The 20,019-nt window shown below is 51.5% G+C and overlaps 1 protein-coding gene across 4 annotated transcripts in view; it reads left to right on the top strand.

The window, feature by feature from the left end:
* Positions 1-20,019, top strand: part of ST3GAL3 (ST3 beta-galactoside alpha-2,3-sialyltransferase 3) — a 1,489,309-nt gene that overhangs the window by 989,551 nt on the left and 479,739 nt on the right. For all 4 annotated transcript variants that reach the window (XM_069642409.1, XM_069642406.1, XM_069642407.1 and 1 more), the window contains 2 exons: positions 13,797-13,892; positions 16,985-17,171. In XM_069642409.1, coding sequence (XP_069498510.1) covers positions 13,797-13,892; positions 16,985-17,171 — 283 coding nt within the window. The remainder of the gene's footprint in view (positions 1-13,796; positions 13,893-16,984; positions 17,172-20,019) is intronic.

The raw sequence follows: 20,019 nt of genomic DNA, 5'->3' as shown, positions 1-20,019 counted from the left end.
GGGAGTATCACAAGAACACAGGATTTGGGCTAGCTGTTTGAATTCAGAAGCACCGAAGAATGCACAGGAGGAGCCTATGTTCCTAACGTCACATGACCACTTTGAGCAGCGCTTCCCCGAACGGGAGAAGAAACACTGTATCTGTGTAAAGGACACCAGAGTTTCCATGGCAACCGCCATCCACCTCGCACTACTGATCTATTCCCAATCTGAGCTCTCTTGTACAAACATGAACGGTTCCAACGTATGAGAGGACGGAACGAGGAACGGTGTGCACAATGTGTAAGTGGAGCAGATGTCGTCGTTGTGTTTGATGTGGACGGAACTGTGGCTGCCCTGATTGTTAATCCTTTACACGCCTAGACAGGGACCTGACAGTATCCTCCCGCAAAGGGGTTCTCCCTCCCCGGGAGGCCCAGAAGCTCGAGAGAAGCTCAGGAGCATAAATATTCCCTGCTGGCGGATGGTAACCCTTCCAGTTTGAGATAAAGCCTCACGCCCCTACGTTCCTTGGTGTACTCGTCCCAACCCAAGACGTTCACAGGTTGAGGACGAGAGGGAATCCTGATAGAAGGATGCAATGGTTTCAACAAGGACACGTGGAAAACGGGGTGTATTTTCCAGGCAGCAGGCAGCTCAAGACACATGGCAACTCGGGTTAAAGACCTCTTTGATCGTGTAGGGACCTACGAAACGGGGAAGCAGGGACTTGCGACCGAGAATGCCAAGGTTCTTGGTGGACAACCAAACCTGCATACCAGCAAGGTAAGTTGAAGCAGAAGCGCGATGTATATCAGCAAACCTCTTTGCACATTCCTGGGCAGCCAGCAAGTGTTTCTTAACATTCTCATTCACTTCCTTCAAGTTATCAATACAGGCCAGAGCAGCTGGATTGTCAGACGGAACAGTAATTGGTATAGGCATGGCACGTGGTTGTTGACCATAAAGTGCGAGAACACTGAAGAACCAGTGGAAGAATGTAGCGAGTTATTGTATGCTAACTCGGCCATGACTAACACTGAAAGCCAAGAATCCTGGTGGTGTAACGTAAGACAACGCACGTATTGTTCTAATGTTGCTTTTAAACGCTCAGTTTGGCTGTCTGGGGATGATAGGGACTTGAATATCTCTCATCAATACCAAAGGACACCATAAGAGCCCTCCAAAAATGTTACATAAACTGAGACCCACAGTCCGAGATCATCATGGTGGAAAGACCAAAAAAACGGAATACGTTCTTGAGGAACAGATCTGCCAGTATAGGAGCAGTCGGGAGTCCCTGACAAGGAATGAACAGGGCCGCTTTCGTAAAATAATCAATGACGACCTAGATTGTGTCATAACTCCTGATAGCCGGCAATTCTACAATGAAATCCATAGAAATCATGGCCCACGGACGGTCCGGTATGGGTAATGGCTGTAACAGACCCGACCGGTTTAGAAGGAATGCTTTTGCACTGTGCACATATAGCACAAGAGACTATGTAATCAGCAACATCTTTTGTCATTGTCGGCCACCAACACCAACGTCTTAGGAGTTCCAGGGTATTTCTTCTGCCAGGATGTGCTGCTATTAAGGAATCATGACACCATTGCATTGCCGTAATGCGGGTAGGGGAATCCGGGAGGTAAATCCTGTCTTGCACATAAGGCAGTGAATTGACAATGTCCATATTGTAATCTCCTAACTCGGGAGGTATGGTCTTAACCCAATCTTGAATAGCAGGCTTGAGAGAGGGCCTTAAAGTACAGCTACAAACCACATGGTGGGGAAGCAGAAGTGCACCCTCCGAGTTGCGTGGTGAAGACACCCCATGGATCCGGGACAGCGCATCTGCTTTAGAATGCAATGACCCTGGTCGGTATGTAATAACAAAGTGAAACATGGAGAAGAATTCATGCCACCGGGCAGGATGGGCTGTGGTACACCTGACAAATTGGAGAGCTAGAAGGTTCCTGTAATCTGTGTACACCTGCACCAGAGAGCTGTACCTAGTAGCTGGTGTCTCCAAACCAAGAAGGCATCCCGGACAGCTAGCAGTTCTCACTCCGTTATTGTATAGTTACGCTCATATGGAGTGAGCTTTCTTGAATGGTACTCAAAACGGTGGAGACCGGCGTTATCAGAGCACTGCTGGAATAGGATAGCACCAATTGCAAAATCTGAGGCGTCAGCTTCAACAATATATGGAAAGGCAGGATCCAAATGCTGTAAAACCGGGGCTGTCGTAAAGGCAGATTTAAGAGCCTCGAAGGCTTGTTGAGCGTCAGTGGCCCAATTAAAGTCCTTTTTTGAGCTGTTTAGTGCAGTAAGAGGTGCCACGATAGCCGAGAAATCCCTGATGAATGGCCTATAAGAAGTGGCAAATCCAAGGAATGATTGCAATCCTTTCAAGGTAACAGGAACAGGCCATGCCAATACCGCATTGACTTTGGACTTGCTCATCTGTACTCCCTTATTGGTTATGTCGTATCCTAGGAATTCCACCTCAGATGCATGAAACATACACTTCTCCAACTTGGTGAACATGTGTTATTCCCGTAAGTGCTGTAAGACTCGTGAGACGTGTTGTACGAGAGTCGTAGGAGGGGGATAGATCAGTATATCATCCAGATACACCACAAGGAATTGATCAAGCATGTCTCTAAATACGTGTACTGTGTGCAGTGAGTGGGCAGTAAGTGCATTTTGTGCATTCTTGTGGGGGCTGAAATGACGGATCGCAAGCCCCGATTATTACACTTCTGTGGAACATACACCAGGGATAGGCAATGTAATGGCTAATATTGTACAAGGAGGGGGCGGGGTGGGAGGAAGAGGGCAAGCAGATATCCCAGGTGTGAGACAGTGTACTTGGTAGTGATGACTCAGAGAGGTCGATGGAGGAGGATGTACTCTTAAAGGAGGTAGTCAATCTAGTAGAACTTGGATGGTGGGATCCCTTGGTGGGCAAGACTTTCAGGCAGTTTTGCAAGTTCGGGGATGAATTAAGCATGGACAATGGATATGGGTGCTATGGCGATGCCAAACTGGGGCATCAGCTGCCGGGATGCACAAAAAAGATTTTTTAGGTGAGCCATGAGGGGCACCTGGGAATGACAAAGACTAAGTGGATGCTCTCGGGGGACTACTGGTGGCCTAGGATAGACCCGGATGTAGACGACATAAGGGTAGTTCCTTTGAGGTAAAAGGTACCAAACCCGTATTCAGCCGTTGAGGCCATTGGCATTGCCAAACATTCCTTGGGTGTATGTCAACCTTGATGTACTAGGACAACTAGTTGGGGGTTGTGGGGAGGAAAAAGTACAGTTTGGTGTGAAATGGGTGGAAGTAAAGGATGTACATGAAGTCGATTCCAAAACTGGTGCGTTTTTCAGTGTCTTCCAAAGGAAAGATTTTGCAGGGACGATACTTGCAGATATTGGAGAACAATCGAAATTGCGCGTTGTGGAGCCCTTCTTGGTGTTACACATCATAAGGCGTCTTTGTACCTTCCAGAAACCAATGAAGCCATGAAGAGGTTTAACCGCACCCTAATGCAGGTGGTCAGGGTGGCAATGGTGGCGGCCCCTCCTGCCTCAATGGTGTTGGTTCTGTTTGAGGTGCTTGGGAGAAGGAAGCCTTACACTGCAGTGCGTCCACCATGGTTGGGACGGGCATGGCGCGTGGAGCGGGATGAGGAATGCCTAAAGCAAGTTGTGTAGGGTGAAGCTGAAGGCACCGTGGTAGGGATGGTCATGCCGCGTGGAGCGGGATGAGGAATGCCTAAAGGAGGTCGTGTAGGGTGAAGCTGAAGGATGAGTTTCACGAGGGGGCGGATGGATGTGTATAAATAAAACCGGTTTGGCTTCTAGGGGGCTGAGCAGGTTTTGGGGCCGCAGAAGGGCGTCCGAGTGTTCCAGCATGCACTGGTCACAGATGACGGCATGGTGTGGAACAAAGGGGGGCTGGCTCATATGAACTAAATCCAGTAAGGGGACCAGGTTCCATGAGCCAGTGTGTGAAAGGAGGGAGGTGCGTTATATTAGATTCGGGTTGTATCAGAGTGGGCTCTGGCCCCCTTGAGTGGAGCGCATGGAATTTGGGGCTTCTGGAAGGTTGGGATAAACTTAACTTGGCGCAGCCCGGACCTTGATTCCGTATCCAGAACTTGGACACATTACAGCCTGGGCTGCAATTACTGCTACACTGCAACCTCTCACTGAAAAGGGAGAAGGGGGTCCTTACTGCAGGTTTGGACACTTTCTGTAATTTGGGCCCTTCCTGGGTGGGGCAGACGGGGACATATTGACCAGCGGCCGAGAATCAAGCAAAGGATGGGGAGGGACCACAGAGAGCAGGAGGTTGTCGGTTGTTCGGGTGAGGTTGCCGGAGGAGAAGGTGTTTGTCCAAGAGACCCACAGGAGAAAGGAAGAAATCCTTACTAAAAACCCTTGAAATGTTTTTGAGACTATTTCCTGGGCCACCCATGACGGTCTACACTAAGGGTTCAGCTCACGGTGCCTTACTAGAGGAGAAATACCCATTTGCATTTAAGTCTGGTCCCCATTCACGAGAAGGATTCAGGAGTGAAATGCTAGACAATTCCCCTTTGAACCAGAGTCCCAACAGAAAGCGCAGACCCCTGCTTCTGGCTTGCCAGGCGTCATAAGTGCTGTCTGGATGGGCTACTCCATCCCTCTCTCTCTCTCTCTCTCTCTTCTCTCCGTCCTCTCTTGCCCCTTCCCCTCTCTTCTCTTACTCATGTCATCTCTTTCACACATTTCCCCTCTCGCCCATCTCTCCCCTCTCGCCCATCTCTCCTCTCTCGCCCCACTCACCTCTCGCCCATCTCTCCCCTCTCGCCCATCTCTCCTCTCTCGCCCCACTCACCTCTCGCCCATCTCTCCCCTCTCGCCCATCTCTCCTCTCTCGCCCCATTCACCTCTCGCCCATCTCTCCTCTCTCGCCCATCTCTCCTCTCTCGCCCCACTCACCTCTCTTGCCCCGTCACCCATCTCTCCTTCCTTGCCACCTGTCAACCATCTCTCCTCTCTTGCCTCTCTCTCGCCCCGCTCACCTCTCTCGCCCCCTCTCAGCCATCTCCCCTCCTCTCAGCCATCTCCCCTCCTCTCAGCCATCTCCCCTCTTTTGCAGATGTCTCCTCTCTTGCCCATCTCTTCTCTCACCAATCTTTCCTCTCTTGCCCCACTCACATCTCACCCATCTCTCCTCTCGCCCGTCTCTCACCCATCTCTCCTATGTTACTAATTTCTCCCCTCTCCCCATCCCTCCCTTCTCCCCATCTATTCCCCCCATTTCTCCCCTATCTCCCCCCTCCCCCGTCTTCCCCCATCTCTCTCCTCTCCCCTATCTCTCCTCTCTGCACAGACAACAAGTGTTCTATACCCAGGGCTCACGTCAAGGGTACACAAGGGTGGACGGAGTCCTCCCACTTTTTTCAGGAGTCCCCCCCCACCCACACTTTTTTCACAGGGCAGTTTGATATGCTAATTTCTGGTGACGCCACATTCAGTTTGTATTTTAATGAGTCCCCTCACTTTTCTGTGTATATCTTGACCCCTGTCCATACCTAGGTTCAGATTAAAAAAGCAGGAGGGAGTAGCTTCCCAGTCATGGCTGCTTAACTCAGGAACTCTCTACCTACCTCCCTAAGAACTGACCAAGCCTTCTATAAATTCAGAAAAAACACCAAACTCTGGCTCATCTCCAAAGGTGTGCCACAGCAATCCCGGTGAGTTATCTCACACTAGAAACCAAGCGGAACAATTCCCGTGCCGCCTTCAGATCCTCATTCAACACTTGTATATATTCTAGGTCTTCTGATGACCAGCACCCCTCTTTTCTGGTACACTCCCATCAGGAAGATTACCTTTATGTATTACATGTATCTATTATAATTAAGAAATTGTATATTCATGTAACATTGATTCTTTATGTAACTAAGAAACTGTATATTCATGTAATGCGCCCAGATACACCCGGTTTGGGAGCTTTCTATAAATAAACAAACACACCTATCCCTGATGCATTGCTATTTATTGTAGTGACCTTGCAGGCAAAAGTGAGGCCCACACTGGTTAATGTGACCTTGCGCACTCATCCTTCTTGTCAAATCTGCACAATTTACACTGTTTTCATTCAACCAGTCAAGGTCGCCTTATGTACTCTTGCATCCCGTCCCCTTTCCTCCATACTGCATGGGCGTCCCTTCCAAGAGACTGGAGACTGAACCTTTTTAACCAGAAAAAACCTTCTTCCCCTTTAAATTTCGACGTGCTGGGGTGAGGCCCAGGGAGCATGAACTGCCCTGACCTCGCCCTCCGGCGCCACACATCGGTTCCCTTTTCCACGTCGATGAGAGCAGGACGAATTCACCAGCGCTCCCGGGTTTAGCTTCGGCCATGTACTGCCATACGCGGATACTTCTTCTCTTTGTCTTTTTGTTGTCTTTTTATCATTCAGGTACTCGGTCCTCAGGCGTCACGCTCCTCCCTGGCGCATGTCGACTTCCACAGGGTTCAGCAGGTGTCCATCTTGCAACGGGCCCTTCCCTACTTCAGACGCCCTCTGCCTACGTTGCCTTGGCCCAGATCACGGTTGGCAAGCGTGTACAGCATGTGACTCACTGTCATCAAAAGCGCTGAAGAACAGACTAGCTAGGTGGAGGGAGCTCTTCCAGAAGGCGCCTCCAGAGGACCTCAAGAACTTTGTGAAACACTGAGCCAGGCCCAAGGTAGGGCTGCTATTTTCCATCGCACCCCTCAAAGGAGTCTCCTTCCCAAGAACACTCCCGCGCGGGAGGGACCGTTCAGGTCCTTGTACCAGCACGTGCACCGGGGCTGCTACAGCTACCGGCAGAGGGATCATTGGATCCTTCTGGTGGCAGTGTTGAGGGACCAGAAGGTTCTTGTACCAGATTATCATCCGAGGAGCTCCGCCCTTGTACCGGCAATATGGCTGAGGGGCTACGCCCTATTACCGGCAATATGTCCGAGGGGGTGGGTCAAGGGTGTCGCACCTACCGGGCCAAGGCCCGAGGAGCGGGGTAGGCCTTGTGAGCCACACGCAAGAGTCTTGGAGGAGGCTGGGCCCAGAGAACCGAGCAACACGTCGCAGGCATGTGGCAGGCAGATCGACCAGATGGCTGCCACGCCAAACAGAGGCACCCGTTCGACGCCATCCCAGGAGTTCGGCGAAGAACGAGTGTCAAGGTGGTTCTGGCCTCAATCAGGTACGTGGCCTACAGCCTATCCTTCTTATGTGCAGGGCAGCTTCCCACTGTATCCATACGGGCTGGGTATACAGCGGCTCCAGCAGCTCCCGGCAACCCCGTCAGTACCCCCTACCACCTCTCCAGCCAGTGAAGAGGGGTTCTTCGAGAGGTTCCTCGGGCTCATGAAGTCATCTCGGATGGGGGTTATCCATTAGGGAAATCCTCCCGACTATGCTTGCGGCACCACAAGCACCTCCGCCAGCACCGCCGGCCCCGGCGCAGCCGCTGCCTCTGGCTCCCCAGCCGATTTCTCAGGCTGTTCCGTACCAGCCTCCGCCTCCTCCTCAGTCTCCGGCCGCGGTCACTGTACCCCAGCCTCCGGCTCCGGCTACTCCTCCACCTCCGCAGGATCGTCCTGATCCGCAGGATACGGATGAGGAGGAGGATCCAGACATGCCATCCTCAGCCAGGGCCTTCCACATACGTCTTGCTGGGCTGGCGAAGTACCTGGGCCTACCCCCAAGGTTGAGCAGTCAGCAGAGGGGGTTCTGGCTGAAGTGCTCACGTGACGCCCCTCTGCCAAAATGGGGATTCCTCTGCTAGCCGATGTAGTCTCCCTGGCCAAGAAGGGTTGGCTCAAGCCCCACTCAGTTCAGCCGGTCTGTCGACACCTGGACGCCAAGTACAGGCAGATGGAGGGGGATACACTCTTACTCTCGGCCCATCCTCAGCCACACTCCTTGGTGATTGCTGTGGTATCACTATACGCCAAACCTCAGTTGTCCTCAGCCTTCTCTGTGGCGCTGATAGGCAAGGAGGAGACGATCCTGGAGGCACACGGGAAGAAACTCTATTCCAACGCGTCCTTTCATCTTCGTCAGGCCAACGCTGATGCCATGCTGCCTGCCACTAACCAAAGGTTATGGCGGGAAATTTCAGACTTCCTCCCGGAACTCCCTACGCAGAGCCAATCATGTTTTAAGGCGGGGCTGGCTGAAGCCAAGCTAGTGGCACAGGACCTCATGGAATCCACCGTGGCCCATATTGACATTTCTGGCCGTGCCATCTGTATCGCCACGGACATGAGAAGGACAGCCTGGCTCCGGGCAACAAATTCAACCTGGATGTCCAAGAACGCATATTAGAACTACCGTTCGAGGGGGGGACCTCTTGCACTCCACCACGGACGAAGAGCTGGACAAGAAGAAAAACAGCTCACAAACGGCCAAGTCTTTATCCATCTTGACACAACCACAACCAAGTCGTACACCCAGTCACAGCAGCGCTCCGACAGGGAGCGTACATATGGAGGGTTCCGCTGCCTCCAGGAACAGAGATCCAGGCAGCCGGACCGCTCGTCGTTGCAAAACCGGCGCAAGCAACAAAAAGAGGGTGGGGAGTAAGGGCTTTTTCCAGTCCCCCCTCCTCCGCAACAGCCTCCGACGGAAAGAAGGCATGACACGCCCCTTCGGGTCCACGTGTCTCCAGTGGGGGGCATGCTTGCTCTCCATGCACATTTCTGGCACCAGAATTTCGCGGACTTCTGGATCCTCTCCCTAGTAGCCACGGGGTACCGCCTACCCATCCCAGCCTCTCCTCCCTCCTTCCCTCCGCTCCCTCAGGTTGGGACAGTAACTCTTTTGGCGGAGATCCAGTCGCTCGTAGAGAGCAAGGCAGGGGAGGAAGTCCCAGCCTCCCAGCAAGGCTTGGGCTTTTACTCCAGGATTTTCGCCATTCAGAAAAAGAACCAGGTGGGCCTGAGAGTTGTGCTGGACCTTTCCACCCTCAACCTCTCCTTACCCCTACAAAAATTCAAGATGTTTACGCCAGCTTTTATAGCGGAGACATTGTGCAAGGGAGACTGGATGTGCTCCCTGGTCTGAAGGACGCGTACCTACACGTCCCGATTTGGCAGCCTGATCGTTCTTTTCTTACAGTTCAGGATCATGGGCTACCATTTTCAATACAAGGTCCTCCATTTTGGCCTTAGCTCGGACCCCATGGTCTTTACCAGGTTAATGAATAAAGTGGCTGCCCTCCTGAGAGCGCAGGGCCTCCACCTCTACCCATACCTCAATGACTGGCTCATCAGGGCTACATCTCTGGAAGCGGTTCACCACTCTTCCCATGCCCTTATGAACACACTGCACGATCTGGGCTTCTCGCTCAGTCTCAAGAAGTCGCAGCTGCAGCCCACGCAGACTCTGACATTCTTGGGCCTCGTCTGGGACAGGTGCGCCGAGAAGGTATTTCCTTCGGGGGACAAGATCTCGGCCATCAAGAGGGCCACCTCCCACTTCCTCGGCAGAGAGGTGACCTCAGCTTGGTGGTACCAACATCTCCTGGGTCTAATAGCGCCGATCCTTTTAGCCGTTCCACACACGAGATTGATCATGGAACCAGGTTCGGGGCTCTCAATCCGAGATGATCAATGTTCCACCATCTCTCCACATGGACCTACTATGGTGGTCCATGGACTGCAATTTACGGAGGGGCAAGCCCTGCCGGCCTCCCACCCTGCAGGTCACCATCACCACGGACTCCTCTCTCGAGGGATGGGGAGCCACCCTGGACGATCTCTCGGTCCACGGCACCTGGACCCAACAGAAGCAGGAGTACCACATCAATTGGTTAGAGCTGAACGCCATCTCGCTAGCGCTCAGAACATTCCTACCACTTCTCAGAGGCAAGGTTGTCCTCATCCAGGCAGACAACTCGACCAGCATGTACTACGTCAACAAGCAGGGAGGCACCAGATCCCCTCCTCTGTGCAGACTGGCAATCCGCATGTGGGCCCTTGAAAACGACCTGTACCTCACAGCAGTCCACCTCGCGGAGGAAGCCAATCTGGAGGCAGATAGGCTCAGCAAGTTGGGAGCGGACAATTACGAGTGGCAGATAAACTACCTCGTCATTCAGGAGATCTTCAGCAGGTGTGGTCATCTCCAGGTGGATCTCTGCCTCCTGGGACAACAAGAAGTGCCCTCAGTTCGCCTCTTGGCAGGGACAGGGCCCCAGCTCTCTGGGAGCGATTTTTGGCTTTAATGGAAGGGCATGAGCGCTTACGCCTTCCCGCCCACTCCGCCGATTCACAGAGTGATTTGCAAGATCAAGGAGTTTCGCCAACTCAACATCATTCTAATAGCGCCATGGTGGCTGGCAGGCCATGGTTTTCGGAGCTGCTCAGGCTCTCGGAGGTACCTCCAATTCACCTCTCGACGAGCCCAGTACATCATCTGGCTCAACAGGGGGGGGCAGGGTCATCCGCGGACATCAGACTGGTCACCATCAAGACGGCCCTGCTAGTCAGCCTCAATTTGGCTTGTAGAGTCAGTGAAATACAGGCGTTGGTCACCTCGGAACCATATACCACATTTCACCGGGACAAGGTGGTCCTGCGGACACACCGGGCATTTCTGCCCAAGGTGCCGTTTGCTTTCCACTTGAACGAGGAAATAGTCCTTCCTACATTCTTTCCCGATCCCAACGATGAAGCACAGAGAATACTGCACTGCCTGGATGTCAGCCGTGCCCTGAAATTTTACTTGGACAGGACCAAGGACTTCCACAAATCGGACACCCTGTTTGTTACTTTCGGAGGGTCAAGACCAGGCTATCGGGCCTCCAAGGCCTCCATAATTCCCATAATTCACTGGATGGTCTCGACCATCAAGGAAGCGTACGAGGGCCAGCACAAGCTGCTTCTGGCCAACATGCACGCCCACGCAGTCAGGGCTAAGGCAACGGCCATCGCATTCCAGCGCCATGTCCCATGGCAAGTCATAAGCAGGTCAGCCACTTGGGCCACTCCCTCGGCTTTCTGCAAGCATTACTGTTTGGATGCTGGCTCTAGATATGATGTGGCTTTCGGACAGGCGGTTCTCAGGAACCTATTTGCTTAAGGAGGATCTCCTCTCCACCCTGGGGCTACATTCAGTTGTAATCGCCCAAGCTGTATGGAGGAAAGGGGATGGGACGTAAGAGTAATTATAAGATACTCACCGTAGTGACTAAAGTATTCTTAGGCCTTAGTCCCATTTGCTCCATATGTCGCACCGACCTCCCCTCCTAATAATACTGGTATCATTAGGCAGTGTTAAATGTATTGTCGACGCGTCAATGGGGACTGAGGTGTGGTGCTGGAGGGCGGGGTCAGGGCAGCGCATGCTCCCTGGGCCGCACCCCTGCATGTCTCTAAATTTAAAGGGGAAGACGTTTTTTTTCTGGTGAAAAAGGTCCTGTCTCCCGTCCCTTGGAAGGGACGCCCATGCAGTATGGAGGAAAGGGGACTAAGGACTATTAGTACATTAGTCAATACGGTGAGTAACCTATAATGTCCCTCCACACACACCTTTGCCGGAAAGCTCCTAGTACCATATATGCAGCCACTTACAAAGGGGATTGCCTCATAAAGATGGCAGACAGGCAATGCATTAGACGGACAGCATGCAAGTGTGTCTTAAAATCATTCCGTGCACTGCTTGCTCCAATTCCCCACAGCCTTTCCAGGGGTTCTCACGCCACCTTAGACTGTCCATCCAGTGCCCTGTCCTGGCAGTGAATGGGTGATCGCTCATGTGTCCTGGTAATCCATGGGTGATCGCACATGCGCACGTGTCCTGGCAATCCATGGGTGATGGCAAATGCGCACATTTATTTATTTAAATGTATAAAGCGCACAACGGCCCTGGGGCATCGTGGCGCTGTTACAGAGTCCTTACTCGGTTGTACAGTTAAATGACATTCCAGAGTATTGGTGGCACAACAGTGACAGAAATGAAGTACAGGTTCCGTGGTTACAGTGGAACAGGATATAGGCAGAATCATTAGTTGCATGTTACGGGTCGGTGGAGGCTAGACAGCAGGCATGGCTAAATTAACAGTTTAGTTTTCAGAACTTTCCGGAATACTGTGTATGATGTTTTATTTCTGAGTGCTGAGGGGAGAGCGATCCAGTTTTCTGGTGCTAGGTGTTGGAAGCTAGCGCCCCTTGCATTGGCTCGTTTGAAGGATGGTACATAGATCTGGTTGGTGAGGTGTGACCTTGTGGGTCTGGAAGAAGTGACGGGGGTGATCCTATCAGATAAGTATGGGGGGGTGTTGTGTGAGAGGCATTTGTGTGTGATTGCAAGGGTTTTAAACAGGATGCGCTCTTTAACCGGCAACCAATGAGCTTCTCTCCTAGCCTGGGAAACGTGTTCCCTTTTAGGGATGCTCAGAGCTGCCCTGAAGGCATGGTTTTGTGTAACTTGTAGCTTTTTAATGTTTTTGGCAGAGATGCCTAGGAAAAGGGTGTTACGAGTTTGGTGCCTACTGTGACCCTGGAAATGTTAAGGCAATTCTTGGTTGATAGGAATGGTTTGACAGTGTTGATCATTTTAGTGGTGAGTGCAGCTGAGGAGGCAATGGCACTGACCTGGCGAGTCATGGACAAGGATGAGTCGAGGAATACGCCTAGTGTTTTGACTGATGGTGATACTGCGATAGGTGTGTTGTCAATATTGAAGGTAGCGTATTGAGGGGAGAGTTTCCTGAGGGTCTCATTAGTGCCTACCAGGAGGATCTCTGTTTTGACTCCATTAAGACACAGACCGTTTGCTGCCATCCATGTGTGGATGGCTGCGTAGATGTTAGTTGGGGCTTCTGAGTCTTGTTCATAGGATTCTGTGAGTGGGAGAAGGACTTGCGTACCGTCGACATAGTTAGTATAAGCTATGCTGCGATGATCCAGGTCATTGAAGAGGGGGAGGGTGAAAATATTATACAGGGTGGGTGCCGTGCATGAGCCCCGCGGGACTCCACGGTGAATGGTAGTGGGTGCAGCACAGGTAGAGTCTGAGAATACCCTCATAAGTCTCCCTTTGAGGAAGGACTCAAGCCAGGCTATGGCTTGAGGGGAGAAGTAGGCAGCATTTTTAAGTTGCCTGCAGAGGATATCGTGGTTGACGAGATCAAAGACAGCCGATAGATCTAACAGTAGAAGTGCCGGTTTGCCTTTGTCCATAATGTCGCCAAGTTGTATTTTTAGATCCAGTAGGGCCGATTCAGATTCATGTGTCCTGGCAGTGCATGGGCGCACATGTGTCCTGGCAGTACATGGGTGATCGCACATGTGTCCTGGCAGTGCATGGGCGCACATGTGTCCTGGCAGTACATGGGTGATCGCACATTCCATCCTGGGGATGTTAAAAGCTAGCATGTTGTGTCCCCTTGATTCAGAGGAGAAACCTAGTGTGGATGTGTAAAAAATGGCCGGCGGTGCAAGAGATTCTGGCTCCTGTGCCTTACATCCGTGCACACGTGGACTCCCTTCTTGCTATGACGTGCACCATGCGTCCCACAGCACCACCGAGACCCCATCCGTTCTTCCAGCTGCAGATGGATAGGTTTGGCGCTGTGGTGCGTGCCACATTTCTTGCCAATCGCTGCACAAGGCACTTACTCCTTATCCATTCCTCTGTTTGCTTATTGTGTCTGGTATTCGTTTTCATGAACCTTTATTCCCTTTGAGTGATTTTCCTTTTGTCGCCTCTGCTGCCATCTCACCTGTATTCGACATGTTTCCTCTCGCCCTCCCAGCCTCACCTGTCGGCGATGCGTCATCGTGGGAAATGGCGGCGTCCTGGCCAACAAGTCCCTTGGGGCCAAAATCGACGAATATGAAGTCGTCATCAGGTGGGTTTTCCTTTGCCCTGGACGCTGGCCCGCAGGGTCTTCCAGGAAACTGCCTGCCCTCTCCAGGACCCACAGTGCACTGGGGCGGTGGGTCATGGGTATCCCTTACCAGCTTCATGGAGGATAGAGGGCTGCACACATTCCCTCGTTCTGCGTCTTCCTGCCTACACAGGCACACCTTTAGAGCTAAACCTTTCTTTATTTTAGTACCAATAAAAGGGAAAGGCTAATACAATGAAAAACACACCCAGTACAGTGTTAGTCAACTGTAGCGCAGTCGGGTTATATAGTAAGTAGCATAATCGAGACATCAAACTGAAAGGAGAAGAAAAAAGAGAAAAAAATACAAAAAATAAAGAAAAGAAAATTCAAATCAAACCAATAAATATATATATATATCACGTCATATGTCATGCATAATATCTATACAATAAGACACTATCCTAATACCAGCATTGCAACCATAATCACATTGCTGTAAAGATTTCAAAGAGCACATCCTGTAAGCACATGCGCCATAGGGGTTCCATGTGTTACAATCGCGCCAAAAATTGCTGTTTACACAAAAATCGTGGAAAAAAGGCTGTGGTTTTGCCGCCGCAATCCATGTAATGGATGGAGGGGAAACCCCTGCAACACCCGGACCCATTATACCATTTAAGGGGGGCAGGGGACACCCCACGGGTCAAACCACAGCATTTTTTCCACAATTTATTGTGTATGTGACTTTTTATTACTGCATACCGCCATAGGTATCCAGGAACAGTCCCCATAGATCACTGAATTATTATTATTATATATTTTTGTGTTACCATACACGCCTCCTCCAGGCACTGTGCAAAAGTATCAAATATCATGACAACCGCATCGTGCTAAGTCAAAGAGAAAATGGCGTCTTCCAGTAAGCCAGTACAGGGACAATGCTGGCGTGGAGGCGATGTACACATCTGGGTCAGAGCTGGAGGTGCAAATAGGCCACCCCTGGCTTCAAGGACATAGGGTGGGCTCTGTTTGCCCGTTGACGCAGCACACGGGACTGCTGCTATAGAGGACCGGCACAGATTCCCTCCTTATGCATGGGACGCCCTCTGCACACAGCAGCATGGCAGGGACGATGAGGGTGCGAAGCACACCTGAAGGAGGCACACGGGTAACCAGTGCCTTGGCCTCACAATCAGTGAATGAGGGGCTGAGAAGCCAGCGGGAAATGGGGTGTGGAAGGAAGGAGGCGGGGCCAGCCAGCTGTGGACATAAAAAGGGGGCTCGCCCCTTGACCAGCCTGGTTCACTTCGTGGTGCCGATCCACCTTGGAGCTTGCAGCAGGGCGGCGTTCCCCCCCCCCCCTCCCACCCCACATGCAAAGAAGTTCAGCAAGGGGCGAGGAAGGCACCTGGGGAAACATCCGCCAGTCGCAGGGTGGGGCTGTAAAGACTATAAAGTGAGCTTGGTATGAATCGGGAGGGCCACCTTTGAGGCCCATCGGCGAGGGGGCTTGAGGAAGGGAAGAGAGCTCAGCTTCCCCCGGGCACTCCTCCAGCCCAGGATCTCCCGCGAGGGCAGGCAGATCCATAGGTTTTTGGTTGGGGGCACTTTGGCCTAATAAATAAAGTGGAGTTGGTTGGAAATTAGGGGGAAAGCAAGGGATTGCTGATTTAGTCAGCTAGTCGCTGCACAACGATAGCAACTTTGCCAGAGTTTGATTTGCAGTGGCGACAATCCTGAAGTAGATTTGAAGTAGTCTGATTGCTGTCTAGGTTTAGTACACCTGCGACATTATGAGCTGCAAAGCAAGAACTGTCTCTGACGATTCGGTATAGCGCTATAATGAAGGTGCAGGTATGGGACGCATACAAGGGATGGGTGATGGTTCAGGAGATGGCCAAGGGCCCAGGTTATTATTAAGATAAAATCCCAGGGCCCAAGCGCGTCTTGCAGACAGGCTTTCCCACCCTTCTGTCCACCTCCCCGCGTGGCAAGTGCTGCAGCCTGCATGCGTAGCATCTACACGCTATGTTATGAAAGGTTGCACGATCCAGCTGCAACCCCATCCCTGCACGGGGAAACCCATGATCCTGAGGCCGCCATCAGCGCCTAGAGGCATTGTGAATAGCAGTCGATGCGCTCTATACTGGTGCTATAGTTTAAATAGATCTTGTATACCGCTCTTCCAGTGGCCGTGTTGCACTTAGAAGTTACACGCGCACTCACATGTCTGGTGTTTTGCGTCTAGCGCCGCACGAGAAGATCCTTCAGTCTGCAGATTTAAGCCACCGACTCCTGCACATTATGTAGGTCCTCTTAGTGTGAGAACGGGGGTCTGTGTGCCATCGCCAGACCTCTCACTCCTAAAGTTGCAATGGGATGGATTACCACAGATTCGGAAATCCAAAAGTGAATACTGGATCCACACCATACAGCGCTGCACATGTGCACAGCGCTTGGAGACTTTCACTCTCAGAAAGGCGCTACTCCCATTTCTCTGTTTATTCTTACACATGCATAGCAGTGAGTGGTTATTCGTGGGCAGCTTTTGTTTGTGGCTGGTCCCTTGAAAGGTGTGAATGGTGGATGGTTAGAAAGAGGAGGGGTGCATAACACTGAATGCTGTGGGCAACATTGGCTATAAGCAAGTGATAGCATTTTCTTTCCCTTTGTTTTTTCTAGTCTTGATAGTTGTAAAACGCTATTTTTTAAGGCTCACATTTCATGCTGCTAAAGGTGGACCTCCCTTAAGGAAGGGAGAATAAGGGTACCCTGAGTCTCCTTTGGCTCTTCCCACTGTTACCATTTATAATTGCCAGGTTGGTTTATTGTGTGATTTGTGTATGTTTGAATGTATCTGTCTCATTTGTTTTACAAGACTTTGCCTTGCTTGCCAGATCTCCACTCCCTAGCACCTCTGCATCAGTCTGGCCACCGTTCCCCCACTCCCTCCGCCACACGGTGGCATCCCAGAGTTCATGCTTTCCATTTCCAGCCCAGTGATCTGTGAGACCAGGGGCCTGCCTGCCAGCTTCTGCCTGTGGTGGAACATTGCCTGTGGCATCTGTGTACATGAGGTTCACGGAGGGTCTCTTCTGCTTCCTTGGCAGGTTAAACTCTGCACCGGTGAAGGGGTACGAGAAGGACGTGGGCAGCAAGACTACCCTGAGGATCACCTACCCTGAGGGAGCCATGCAGAAACAGGAGCAGTACGAAAAGGACTCCCTCTTTGTCATGGCCGGGTTCAAGTGGCAGGATTTCAAGTGGCTGAAATACATTGTGTTCAAAGAAAAAGTGGTAAGAGCTTAAGAAGGAGCACCTTTCGGATAGACTTCCGGGTCAGCGTTAGGGTGACTGCTATCAGTGGGTGAAGATCATGGCGTATCTACTGACCTCTCACCCAATGAGAGCATGGCACCTGCCACCCCTGGCTGTCCTGGGAGCATGGCATATTTTGGGTCCGCACCAAAGTAGTAAAAGGGAGGTGCATGGATTTGGGGGTCAGTGGCGGTGGTGTATCAGGGTATACAGTTAGTGCATCCATCAGGCACTTCCCTACCTATTTGCTCACCACTTCAGAGTCCAGTGTGCTCGTAGGGCAGGATAGGGTACGGCTGGGCCCCTTACCTGGCGAGTGGGCTCCCCTATCCCCTCCTCCCTAAGGGGTACGCAGCTTTCGTTTCTCTGCCTCAGAGCTAATCTGGGGAGTTTTTAAGGTTGAGTTAGTGATGGGGGATGTCCCTCTGTGTAGTCCTATGATGTGCTTCTGAACCAGTTCCTGTTGTCAGCATCCATCAGCAGGGTCTCCCAACCGGAAGTGAACAATATGGGAGCCTTATTCGTACAAGCCAGTCTGTATTCCACTGACCTGACCCCCCGGAACAGTGGGGAGCCCGTCCATGTTGGACTCCGACATTGGGCAAGTCCTAGCTTCTCTTCCCCATTGGGAGACCCTCCAGAAGGTGGTGGCGTGGAGATGGGCCTTTGGCTTCCAAAGGAAGCGAGTCTTGTCCGCCTCTCCAGGGCCGACGCGTGGGTTCTTAATACACTTCATCTTACAGGGGCAAGGATACAAATCCCTGTGACTTAGTGGATTAAACTCATGCAGGGCAGCTCAGGGCAACCTGTACATGAGTGCACATTGACTGTGGGTTTTCTGTAAGCCGGCTTCTGTCCCTAGCCCCCCTCCTGCAGGAGGCAATTCTGCCCAGGCTCCGACAGCATTCATATGGGGGAGTTGTGAGTCTCCTCCAGTTAGGAGTACTGCCCAGGTACTCGCACTGGAGATATAAGGAGATCCAGGAAGACTTACACCTCACTCATATCCACCAGAAAGGACCCTTCATGAGGCACCAGCACCACAACGAATTATTCCATAATTAAACTGCACAGTTTATTATATTCAATTTATTGTCCTAATTAAAGCAGAAAAAGGGAAATGCAACACAAGCTTCCAACTATTGCTCATATCTTGCTTTTTCATGTATACGTGTTTGCGTCTTCATTGAAGTGCTTCGGCCGACTCTTGCATATAAACTCGGTTATATTTGCCATTTCACAGTTCATTAACCTGGTGCAAATAGAATAATATTGAAGAAAGCCATTTTGGAACGGCCTAAATTTGGACCTGTGCAGAGCACAGAGTTCCCGCCCGACCGATTCACCAGCATCAACCTAGTCGCTGACGGCCCCTGGGATCACACTGCTTGGTGTCTTGGCGAAAGGCCTCAATTCAGAGGGCAAGTTCTTTTGCGCCCGATAACTCTTGGTAAGTGCTAGTGGCACCCATTCTACCCCGGTTCCTCCTCCAGTTTCACATTCATGCAGAACTACCATGCGAGTCGAACATCCTACATGTGCGTGATCACGAGGGGGAGAGGAGTCCCTCTGAACCCCAGAAGCAGGGTGGGCTTCGATGAGGGGGCGAGGAGCCCCCTGAAGCCCAGAAGAGGGGTATGCCCCAGTGAAGGGGAGAGAAACACTCTGAACCCCAAAAGAGGGGTGAGTGCTCCAGTGAGTAGGTTACAAGCCCACGGAATCCTAGAAGCATGGTGTACTCCTGTGAGCAGCGTGAATGGCCTCCCCCGGCTATAATTTCAGAAGTGCTCCGTCGTCCCCCAGGCGCACTCCAGCAGTTCCTTTTCTATGACTGAGTAGTTGCGCTCAGACTCTGTGAGAGCATGAGAGGCAAATGGATTGTCCGTCTCTCTCCATCATGGTCAATCCTAACCCGTAGACACTAGAATCAGTCGCGATAAGCGTGTGCTTGTCAGGAACGAAAGGACAAAGAGTAGGGCCACTCAGGATGCTGGATGTATTGGTATCGAAAGCAGCTTGACAAGCTGTTGACCATTGAAAGAGGCATTTTGGTACAGGATGAACATGAGCAGTTCTCTTATGGAGCGCAGCGATCCCTCAACCGTTTTGGAAATAGCAATTGCTTGCTCTAGCGTGGGATCCCAGCTCATCAAAAAGGCATCTTGCATTTTGGTGTCACGACAATGCACAATAAGTTGACCAGCCATGTTGCCAAAGGCGCATGAGCTTACTAGCTCTTTCAGTGCAGTTACATAGTCGGCTATCGATTCCGAGGACGTTTGCATACTAGTGGAAAACCTTTGCTGTTGAAGCACCAGGGCCGGCCTTAGGGGCAGCAGTGCCCTGGGCGAATTGGCCCCTCCCCTCGCGCCACTGGTCAACAGGGGAGAGATGGGGGTTTGGCCAGGATGTGGCTCTTTTTTTAATTTTAATTTTAATTTTACCAGGAGGTAATGATGTGAATAGGGTGTATCAGCACCTTATTGTTATTAAATGCGCTCCGCAGCGTATGCATTTAATAATAAAGGGGCACCTGCCACGCCTTCTTCACAATGCCAGCTCGGGGGAGCCCTTGAAAGACTCCCCTGAGCCTCTCACGAGCTGGCGTGGTGGGGGGCTAATGGCACCCTATTTGTTATTAAATGCGTGCATTTAATAACAATAGGATGCTAACAACAGAACCCTATTGTTATTAAATGCACCCGCAGATGCAGGCACATTTAATAGCAAAAGGCTTCCTGCTGTGCCTTCTCCCACAACGCCAGCTCGGGAAAGCCCTTGAAAGACCCAAGAGCTGGCGTGGCGGGGGCTAACAGCGCCGTGGGAG

This window comes from Ambystoma mexicanum, chromosome 1q (assembly GCF_040938575.1).
Source record: "Ambystoma mexicanum isolate Mex_15411 chromosome 1q, UKY_AmexF1_1, whole genome shotgun sequence".
In the NCBI taxonomy this organism is placed as follows: domain Eukaryota; kingdom Metazoa; phylum Chordata; class Amphibia; order Caudata; family Ambystomatidae; genus Ambystoma; species Ambystoma mexicanum.
The sequence above is the reverse complement of the archived record's forward strand: the minus strand, read 5'-3'. Positions and strand labels throughout refer to the sequence as shown.